The sequence below is a fragment of the Limulus polyphemus genome, unplaced genomic scaffold, assembly GCF_000517525.1.
Source record: "Limulus polyphemus unplaced genomic scaffold, Limulus_polyphemus-2.1.2 Scaffold4369, whole genome shotgun sequence".
NCBI lineage: Eukaryota > Metazoa > Arthropoda > Merostomata > Xiphosura > Limulidae > Limulus > Limulus polyphemus.
The window spans coordinates 12,734-24,575 of NW_013669979.1; the positions used below are offsets into that span (position 1 = coordinate 12,734).

Here is an 11,842-nt window from a genome sequence, read left to right on the forward strand (position 1 = left end):
AATAGTCATAAATGTACAGAAATACTTAAATATAGCCAAAACGACAGTCATAAATAGAAAGTCTTAAATATACAGCAGAATCAGCAGTTGTAAATATATAGAAATTCTTAAACATAGTGAAAATGTAATAAATAATAACCAAAAAGTACGGGCAGAATCTAAACATGGACTGAAATGAGACCCATTGATAAGGAGCTGTCAAGTCTCTGCTGTATCTTTTGAGCCAGATATTAATTTGCAATCTGTTAAGACTTAAAAACTGAAGACTCTTAAAGATACAATATGCTCCTGTGATTTTGACCTTTTTTTTTTTAGTTTGGAATGCTGTGTGTACGAGCTATGGTTCGTCTCAAGAGACTGAAGTTTACCCCCGAACCACTGTCTGTTGATGTAGCATGTAGCGACCCCTATAGGATTAAAACACTGAGAAAGGTAAGACTTGCTCTTTTCAAGTAAAATGATGTATTCACACACGTAACATCAAACCTGCAAAAAACAGTGTATTAACAAGTAAAATGATGTATTCACAGATGTAACATCAAACAACAGTGTATTAACAAGTAAAATGATGTATTCACAGATGTAACATCAAACAACAGTGTATTAACAAGTAAAATGACGTATTCACACATGTAACATCAAACAACAGTATTAACAAGTAAAATGATGTATTCACAGATATCAGAAGACTTCTGTACTCTTTTAAAAAACATTGTAACTTTACTCTTAGCTGACAAACACATACAGAGTCAAAATGTTATTGAAAAGAGCCATGTAACATCAAACTTGCAAACAACAGTGTATTAACAAGTAAAATGATGTATCACACATGTAACATCAAACAACAGTGTATTAACAAGTAAAATGATGTATTCACACACGTAACATCAAACCTGCAAACAACAGTGTATTAACAAGTAAAATGATGTATTCACACACGTAACATCAAACTTGCAAACAATAGTGTATTAACTTATTTTCTGTTCCATCAGGTTATTGATGGCTGTGCTTTTCGGGTGTACTGTCACTGGGTAAAGAGAGGTGAAGCCCAGAATCGTGCAGCACTCTTTGAAAACCATCCAAAAACAGAACTGAAACAGATTTATAAAAATGCATTGAAATTTTCCATGACATAGTAATGCCTCTAATTTAGGTATTCAATATAATGACACGGTAATTTATCTGATCTAGGTATTCAAACTGCCAAGAAAAACTAATATGTGATTGTGAGTAGACCCCACAGGACTCTCAGGAGATAGAAATTTTAACGTCCAAAGATGGAGATAGTGTAAATAGTTTTGTTGTTTACTAGCATGACGAAATCTAGGCACTGTATCTTTTCATAAACTTTTAATTTATTGTAGTGTGTTATTTTAGCAGGGATGATAATTTTATAGAGATTTACAAATCTGTGTTGTTATTGTTTTTTTTAGGTGGGAAGCTGCTAAGATACTTTTTGAGATTATTGTAATTTTACAGAAAATTTTAATACGATAACATCTCTCTCTCTCTCTCTTTTAAATTAATCACGACTTGTTATCAAAGGCTGAAATTAAATTGAAAAGCAAGAAAAAGCAACAACAAACGTTTTTGTTGTTTTCTTTTTGTGAATCAAATAAAAAAAAAACCTAATAGTTGAAATAACTTATTTTTGTAACAAAGTAATATTTTGTTGCTGTTGCCATAAATAGGGCTGATAGTTGTTGTGTTCAATTTGACGATCCTAGCAAAGGTTTTTTTAAACAAGAAAATCTCAAACTTTCAAATTCAGTGGGTATATTATATGCTTGGTCCCTTACGTATAACCTTTGTGAATTACATACAGAATATGTTTGCATAAAATCAGTCAATTATTTTATCATACTTAGAGAATGTGCCGCTATCGTTTACTTCCGTAAAATTCTCTTTTGGAACTTCGAGAATTGGAAGCCAGGGGGTTTTAATTTTTATACTATAACCGTTAATATACCATCTCTAGTTTATTGTTTTTATCCCTGAAAAGAAAAAAAAAGTGTTACCTTTATGATTGAATCTTTTCTGTGACATTATAACTTTTTTGATTATTGAAGTGTTTTCAAAAATATTGTGTATGATATGTAGAAATGAACAAGTTATTAGTATTAATTCCCAGTCAGAGCAAGCTACTTACTTAGAGTAAATCAACCTGGTAATGAGTACAGCTAATTAAATATACCTTTCTCACAATGTTTCGTCAGTTTGATATTGTTGCTGTTGATGATATTTTCGGCCATAAACCCAATATCATCTCACGAGATTGAAGTTAGTCCTAAGTACTTATATTGAGCTAACAATGCAAAACAACCTCTGTGATAAAAGTAGTAAAATTAGATATATTAAATATTCTAACCAATACTGTTAACGGAAGTAACAGTACAGAAATATTAGAATATAACTTACTTATACTAAGTGTATTGATTATTTATCTGATGTTACTGTTTGGACTTTTCATATTGGAAAATAAACAAACCTGATTTTTCTGTTAGACAAAAAACAATTAATTATATATCCAAGGTTAATTAGCAAACGTACACTGGCTTCTTTCTCCCCCGCGGTTATTTGTTTCTATGTTTTCTCTTTCTTGCTTTAGATAAATTCTGTAGTAGAACATTAATCTTCATGCTCTTGTGTTTATACCTGATGTCTTGTAGATTCTTGTTTATGTTGGACTGTTGATGTCTACAGAAACTTTTCTTCTGTTTTATTTAATAATAGTTAGGTGTTATTACATTGAATATAGCTATGATGTATAAATGTTAATAAATTGTCTATAGAACTCCTGTTAAGATGTGTGTGTAACCTGTATGCATTTTTATTTTAGAAATTTAGGCTGTAAAATGGTAGAAGTGGTTCAAAATAAATTGATGGAAAACAATGGGTTAAAGGATTGACAAAAAATGGTCTTGCCATACATAATCGCCATTTGCTCGAAGTCACGAACTAACTGACGACACCGAAGATCGAAATATCTACTGGAAGAACTCAAAATCAAACAAACTATTTTGGAAACTCTGAAAGTCCCACGTTATATGAAACTGGTGATAGTGTAGTAAAACATTTACTTGATATATGTTACAGAAGAACTTAACTGTACTTATGAAATATAATCTTCAAAAATAGTCTTAACGACATGTAGTAAATCATTACAAAAAATGGTTGTACATAAGATCGTTTCTTTAATGATATGTTTTCAACATCAACTGCTTTCTTCCAGAAATCATGGTGGAACATTGTACTTTGTGTAGATGGGTGTATTACATTTTTAGACAATCATAAGTATTCTATTTATTTATTTATTTAAATAACTTAAATTTATATGATTGTAATGATATGCTGTATTTGGAAGAGTGAGTTTATGTTTAATAACTGCATTGAAAAACAAAAGAACTCTGAGATTCCTGTACTGATGTGGACAGGGTGGGTCCATTAAACTGTTATAAATGTAGTTGTACTCGGGGTATGTCTGACTAGGACTGCTAGATATTGTAGTGCAAGCTGATGGTCAGGTGAACAATAAAATCATTTTATCCATCATTGCACAACCTCTAGAACCTTCAAAATGCATACCTACAGTTTTTAAAGTATCTGGTAGTTAATCTCTTCTCCCACAAATTGTCAATGTAGGGAAATCAAATATCTAGTACCATATTCAATGGTACTCTGTAAAAGGTTATGGCACGTGTACTTTGACCCCCACCCATGCACATAGGGCTAAAAACAAAATAATTCAGAAGTTCCATCCGTTGATGTGGCAGTGCCTTATGAATTGTTACATTAATCCCTTTCATGGCAGGCTATTTGTGGAAATGAGCTAAAAAAATGTTTTTTTGATTTAATTTTTTAATCGTATATTTTTGTATATTAAAAAAAACAAGTTTTTTAATGATGTTTTATATTTCTACATAAATATACACAATAAATAAATGTCAACTATCCAGAAAAAAAGAATGGTTTTTCTCCAGTATTTGTGATACATAATTCAGAATATATTCAAAAGATATCAGCACAAACCATTTCCAGTGCCATCTAGTAAACACCGAATTATCTCGGGCATTTTATCTGTTGATATGGACATATTAATAGCATCTTTCAATGTATTAACTCAACTTTTCAGGCTGAAGACTACTTACGAAAGGATGGGTCGTCGGTTTTTACACTGACATAAAGTTATTTCTACGACAAAATGATGTTTAATTGTATAGATTCAGTGTTGTTCTTGAAGACTCGCTTGATGACCTTAACTAACGTGTGACATTATTTAAAGATATAATTTGAAACTTTACAGTTTGCTGTTTAAAGGAAATAGTTAATCTGTCACAATTGTCATTAAAGAACGACCACGTTATTCTGACTTACTAGTGACTTTATTAGTAATCTTATTTATTTTTTAAAAGTTTTTGTGATGTTATGAGTGACCACATTGTTACTGAAGACTGATATTTTTTCTAAATGATTGACTTGTATTGTTGTGGCAATAAAGTTTATTTGTGTTCCTTTAAATAATTAATTGTTGCAACTTTGATTGAGACTTTATCTGGTAACCTTACGATTAATCCCTACAAAGTGATACATTAGCCTAGTATGTGGTGTTGCCTTATTTGATCCCCAGTGTTTTGTTTGATTGAATTATTTGATCACTGTATGATTTGTTGCATTATTTGATCCCAGCGTGTGTCTTCTTTAACTGTACAGTCAGTAGAGAGCGCCATCTGTGTTGAGTGAAAAATGGTTGTGCCGAGAAAAATAGATTAAATGTATTTAAAAAAATCAAAATATGGAGTGGGTTATTTAAGAGTATTTAAATTTGGTCTGTTTGTTTGTAATTAAGCACAAAGCTACCTACGGACTTACAATGCTAGAAACTGGGTTTAGATACCCGTGGTGGTCAGAGCACAGATAGCTCATTTTACATGCCACTAGATGGCGTTTATATTCAGCACCAAGTTTACGGAGTAACAACGCTTAAATATTCGGGGTTCGATTCCCTGCTGTGGACAGAGTGCAGATGATCCATTGTGTAGCTTTGTGTTGAAACAACAACACTCACTGGAATAACACTAAACGTCTGAACTTAGAAGTACGACTTTAGATACAACAATATTATTTTGAGGTGTTGATAATATACAGAGAGAGAGAAATAAGTATTCATTTTTTGAAGGTGAGCTTCGATGACATTTTAACATAACTTGCTATCCTTGTTTCCCGATTTGTTAATGTATTTCGTTTCGGAAGCATCTGTGTCATTTCAATCTTATCGCCTATCCATTTGGTGGCCGTCAAAGCGACACGTGGTGTGAGACTACACGTGTTGAGTTCCATCTATTTAGATCTTATAAGACATTAAGCCCACTCTCAACCGTCAGCTTCATCCGAAAGAATGCCCAGTCTGTGACCTACGCACTTCACAGACTTAATAACTTCTTTTTGAACCAGGTTGAAAGACATGGCCAAGAGGGCCATTCCAAACAAGAGATAAAGGGCACCCAATCCGAGGGTCAGCTGAGCATCTTCCGACAGAACTGATGTACCGGGGACTAGATCACCGAATCCAATGGTTGTCAAGGTTACAAAGCAGAAATAAAAACTATCTAAAAAGTTCCAGTTCTCCCAGATGGTGAAAAGCACCGCTCCACCACAGATGTAACCAATGACAACCGTTGAGCACAACCAAATCGGAACCGTGACTTCCTCCTCACCATCGCTACCCTCGGAAACAGACTCCTTCTCATCCTCCTGCACGAGGTCTAGATCTACCACCTCTCCCTGGCGGCGGCTTTTCCAACTACACTGTTCTGCACAGAGTGACCTGGATTGAATCCCAGATGGCGGAGGAAGCTCAAGAGGCTCGTCCTCTCTCTCTTGAAGAGCATACTTGTTTGATATCACTGGCACGTGGTTGGTGCTATAAAGATCGATAAAATATCTTCTCCGCGTGGGAGACATTGGTGGGGGCGCTGAAAGTTGGGGAGAGTCTGGTCCAACAGAACTAGGTGAAACGGGAGTGTTGGAAGAAGTGGGCGGCGATATATGAGGACGAAAGTCACTATCTGGTAAATCTTCTCCAGGGGCAGTACAGTCGCCACTTCTTTTCGTAACGTCTATATAGTCCGTCAGAGGGCTCTGACCCACCCAGTAGTGAGCGCTATGACGAAACGACGAGCTGGTTTCTCGGCGCTTCTTACGTGGTTTAACACACAGGTAGCAGCAAACCTTCCAGTAGACGAACTTAAACGAGTGAGCCATGGCGTCTCCGATGTTAGACAAACACAAGAGCATCAGAGGTATTCCAACAATGGCGTACATAATGGTGACCATCTTACCCCACGGCGTTTTGGGAGCAATGTTACCGTAACCTATGATAAAATAAAATAACATGTATAAAATTATTTTACATACAACAAATTAGCTGTTAGTTTATCTCACAGGAGACCACACGCACCGAAAGAGCTTGGACAAAGCAACAGTATATGGAAAAAGTGAAATATCATGCCTTTTATTTTCTTCCCTCTAGGACCTAGGCCTTTTTTTTTTCTTGAGTCTAAACTTATAAGTGATTGTTTACACTGATATATAGTAGCATTAAACAGAAAACTTTAAAACTAAATACCTTTTAGCGGAATTGGTTTCAGATAGAGAATAAATAGAAAATGTTATATTTTATAAAGATTTAAAAACATAATTGTCTTTTAGTACATCCAAAAAATTAAAAGAGACAGTGGAACCCAAAAAATTATAGAGATAATGGAACCCAAAAAATTAAAAGAGACAGTGGAATCCAAGAAAATCAAAAGATACAGTGGAATCCAAAAAAAATAATTAAAAGAGACAGTGGAATAAAAAAAAATCAAAGGATACAATGGAACCCAAAAAATTAAAAAGATACAGTGGAATCCAAAAAAATAATTAAAAAGATACAGTGGAATCAGTGCACTCGAAAGTAATAGCATGTTTTATAGTCATCTCTAAAGTACTACTTTTAAACATAGCAATAATGGGTTTACCATATTCTCCCCACCCCAAGCCCTCCAGTGGCTCAGTGGGCTTCTATCACTAAAAACTAAGTTTAGATACCCGTGGTGAAAAAAAAAACACAGATAGGCCGTTGTATAGCTTTGTGCTTAACAACAAACAAATACACCCAATCTCAACGTGGATTGACTGTCACGTTCACAACTGAAACCGCGACATGTAGCGAGCTCGAACCTTGGACTTTCGTTACGAAGTTTCGCACGCTAACCACTGGGTCACACCCAGGTTTAATAATGCTTTATACGAATTTGATAAAACAGTAACTTGTGCATGAATTTATGTTTACACTGTGAACAAGTCAACTTCCCCGATTAACATAACCTGGAAGACTTGGGTAGAATTTTATATACAGCTTTCGGGGCGTAATAAGCAACTATTTGTGCAGTCATCAAAAATATATATAATAACAATTTCAGTGCACCTCAGCTAATATAAACTCAATTTAATAAACAGAGAATGATACTAAATTATGTAATAAAAAAAAGTTTCAAAGATAAGTGTTTGACTTCAATGAAGAAAAATATCACAAACTAGGCTTTTGAATTTCATTATTCAATACGCTGTTTCTAGGCCCCCAGTGGTGTTTAAAGTTACGCCCTCTAGAGTCTAATAAAAGTAATGAATTTGTGCATATTTAGACACTTCATTTTGTGGCCTGTTTGTCTGTTAAACACAGAACAAAAGAGATGTGTAAAAAAGTAAAATCGAAGTTCCGGCATTGGAAGGTGACGTCGGTCTTGACGTCAGCAGCGACCACATTATTGTTGTAGTTGGCGAGAGGACGCGTCACAGCTAGGACTAGTGTACTTTCTGGTGAACGTTCGACACGAGGCAAAAGGCACGTGTTCAGCAATTTATGGCTGAGATCGTGAAGAAAATGGGTGTTACAACAGAAAAGGCTGTACGACTTTACACAGAAATAAACTCATTGTTTTTATCTTGAATAAAATATCATTTGTAGAAGGATATAAAAAAGCACCAAAACATTATATTCTGATATCAATTTTCAAGATTCCTCCGGATTTCATAAGCGTCAAAATACAGTAATTAATATGATCCAAAAAAAAAAAAAGAAAGACTTAACAGTTTTATGTTTGGAAATATACAAAAAAAAGAAAATATTAATGATTGCCAAATAATACCCGTTTTGCGCTTGATCCAATATTCCAGCAATACTTATAGACCGGACGTAACCAAACGATCAGTTACAAAGGATGCGACACCAGCTATAGAGGGCGATTATTTGTTCTAACGCATTAGTCTTATTATGACGTCATGAGTGCCCTTAAAGTTTATCTTTATATATAAATATGCGGGTTATTATAAAAGAGAATATTTTAAGCTTTTCCAGATCTAAGAATGTTGACTTGAAAAATATTTAGTTTGCGTCTATAACAAAAGAAAAAGTATTTTAGCTATTAACAAAAAGTTTGTTTGTTTGAAGTTAAGCACAAAGCTAGACAATGGGCTATCTGTGTTCTGCCCACCACGGGTATCGAAACCCGGTTTATAGCGTTGTAAGTCCCAAGACATACTGGGGGGTGGGGCACTAACAAAAATTAAAAAATATCCCCCACTCCGGTGGTTCAGGGTAAGTCTGCTGAGTTATAACGCTAGAAATCGGATTTTGATACCCGACGTGGGCAGAGCATAAATAGCCCACTGTGTAGCTTTGCGCTTAACAACAAACAAAGAAAAACAGATCATTAAATGGAAACAATTTTCACTGTCGTGTGAAGTTAGAATTTTCCTAAAAAAAAAAAAACAGGAAGTAGGAATTCGAACCTACAACTCTGTTTATCAAGCAGAAGCTTGACCAACCGAGCAACGGTGGTTCGAATCTCGCTCGCTGTCGGTTTTCACTTTGACTCGTGGATATCAAAAAAGGAGGAAGGAGCTAAGTTAGATAAGAAATTTGTTTGTTTTCAATTTCGTGCCAACCTACACGAGGGCCATCTGCGCTAGCCGTCCCTAATCTAGCAGTGCAAGATTAGAGGGAAGGCAGCTAGTCATCACCACCCACCGCCAACTCTTTTACCAACGACTACCGTCACATTATAACGCTCTCACGGCTGAAAGGGCGAGCATGTTTGGGGGACGGGGATTCGACCCCGCGACCCTCAGATTGCGAGTCAATCGCCCTATCCACCTGGCCATGCCAGGCCGATAAGAAATTTAACCAGTTAACTGACTCGAGAGTTCGAGTCTCGCCCTCTCTCAGTTTTCGGTTCGAGTCATGATCAACAGTAATGGATCTCGAAACGTTAATCACTAGACTACACCCGGTTTCCGCTAGGCAGGGATTTCTGGTGAACGAATACACGGACTTTACATCAAACCCTGCAAAATGTTGAGAAGATGTTTAAAGAAAAAGAAAGAAAGTCATTGATGAAGTACAGGGACGTCTTTTGTGTCAAAGTAATAATGTGCGGAATTGGTATTTATCGAGCTAATGTTAATATTACTGCATAGGTTAGTTGTTTGAAAATATATGTAGCGAAATAAACGTATTATCAAATCAAAACTGTTCTAGAGAAATATTATAAAGTCCGATGGTAAATTTTGGCCATAAAGTTTAAAAAACTACCTTTATTTTTCAAATTAAAATAAATACTTTATTTAAGCCAACATTTCGCCATTGTGACTTCGACAGGTCTTGTAGTATTAGCCCTGATGAAACCGCAATAGTGAAACTTTGGCTGAATTAAAAAGTTTGTTGATATTATCACCTTGAGAATAAAGATCGTTTTTTTTTGCGTTTTTTTTTTTGCCGCGGCATAATGGCTAATAGAATGGCTCTGAGTTTTTTTTTTTTAAGTACAAACTTTTAGCTCATAGCTCCATTTCTTGACCGGTTGAGATCTAATTCCATCCACGGCTATTGAGGATTCCCTCTTGTTTTTATCTCTAACTTTAATACCAAAATGTTACAGCACTGTTGCTTGTATATATATTGTCCTCTGGCGAGTCAGTGGTAAGTTTACAGACTTACAACGCTAAAATTTGATGTTCGATTTCCAATGGTGGACAGAGCACAGACAGCTATTTGTGTTAGTTTTATACAATGCTTAAAAAACAAAGTTCAAGTAAAGTGTACGTTTAAGTTTGTCTTCCTCGTTTATATACGTTTTAATTTTGAACTAATTGACTCAAAATATTTAGCAGTTAGAATAATAAGTAAATCAATCGAGTAATACAGGAATCAAACAAATGAAAACACGCAACAAAATGCATAAAGTTACCTAATCGAAACGTTGAATAATTTGAAACCAGTTTTCTTCGTCACAGAAAGTTTTTTTGATTCTTTGTAACGTCAAACAGTCAGACTTGTTTATCATGTTGTATAAAATGGCTCACTAAACTATATTTCTATTTGAAGGAGACGCACATTTTTTGGTAGCTACATCTTCACTCGAATGTTTCGTTTTGGAGCAAACAAGTTGTACTCGATTACATACAAAAAATACATATTAGGCTTAGCAAAGTTCCTATCGTTAGGCTTAGCAAAGTTCCTATCGTTAAAGGAAAAGTCGTGTGTCAAGTCCATTGGACTTCTGATGCGATAAAACCGTACTTGAATATTTAAAATGGTTGAAGTTGTAGCTTCGACTAGTCTCAGCAGTGATGAAGATAATATTACTTATCTTGTGGAATGTAAGCCTTATATAATCTTTATTTTGTTCAATGTCCTCGTACTCTTTGTTTGGTGTGTTATACAATTATTTGTGTTTGGATATAGCACTAAATGTACTTCAGCGGGGTCCCCCGAAAGTGTTCTGTTTCAGGAGTAAATAAAACCGAAATTAAGAGTAACAAATATTTTTATTTCTTGCTTTTGAAGTTCATATGTCATGCTGTTTTGTAGCCTACAGAATGCATAATTCTTCTCGTGATTCATGACATGCGCACGTTTTACTGACACCACTACAGTAAAAGTTGCAACGTTAAGCGTTCTTTATGTGACGTCATTTTAATGTCTACTGACTGACCGACAACACACTACTGTATAATGGTGCGAGTGGTTAAAACAGGTGACCTTTCCAGGCGGACTTCACGCCCGCTTTTGGGTAAATAATATGAGCTTTCGAAACTGATGTTACGCAGATAAAAATGCAGAATCCACATATTTTCCCGACTAATTATCATTGGTCAATCTAATTTTTAACGAGCGTCAAATCGCATCGGTTTCGATTCCAAAATTAACGCATCATCATCATCGTTAAAATAACTGTGAAATTATATGTCGCTGAACAATTATTACGCAGGTTAAAACCGGATGCATGATCAGATCCAGTATTCTTGTTGATTGTTTGTTTGAAGTTAAGCACAAAGCTACACAATGGGCTATCTGTGCTCTGCCCACCACGGGTATCGAAACACGGTTTCTAGTGTTGTAAGTCCGAAGACATACCACTGTGCCACTGGGGGGCGTTCTTGTTGAACTTGCTCGAAGTGAAAACATTTTTCTCATATATTTCAGTTCTATCCGTATTCCTGATCACGAAAAAAAAATCAAAATTCCGTAATTTACGAATGGTCAAAAAAGCTCGTAAGTTTTATTTGTGGTCCTTCTTCTGGTACTGGATGATTGTGGTAAAGACCAGAGACTGGTAAAACGGTGATTGTAAACAAACTGCGAAGAATAACAAATTTTGGAACCTCGCGTAACCACGAGCATGGACAGGGTTGAACATTTATATATATATATATATATATATATATAGTGTACGTAAGAATAAGAACGACGTAACGAAGTTAGTTAGGTTATTACTACTACCGTTACCGTTCGTAACGT

General features: G+C 35.2%; 2 protein-coding genes across 2 annotated transcripts in view; one reads left to right on the plus strand and one right to left on the minus strand.

The window, feature by feature from the left end:
• The window catches only part of LOC106471044 (phosphorylase b kinase gamma catalytic chain, skeletal muscle/heart isoform-like), a gene marked incomplete at its 5' end in the record, with an annotated part of 16,088 nt that extends 12,193 nt beyond the window's left edge, over positions 1-3,895 (plus strand). Inside the window, 2 exon segments of the mRNA XM_013931627.2 lie at positions 316-432; positions 993-3,895. Coding sequence (XP_013787081.1) covers positions 316-432; positions 993-1,136 — 261 coding nt within the window.
• A 1,254-nt stretch (positions 3,896-5,149) lies between these two features.
• LOC106471045 (TWiK family of potassium channels protein 18-like) overlaps positions 5,150-11,842 on the minus strand; it is a 21,526-nt gene continuing 14,833 nt past the window's right edge. The window contains exon 2 of the mRNA XM_013931628.2: positions 5,150-6,371. Within this exon, the coding sequence (XP_013787082.1) occupies positions 5,371-6,371 (1,001 nt within the window). The 3' untranslated portion in view covers positions 5,150-5,370. The remainder of the gene's footprint in view (positions 6,372-11,842) is intronic.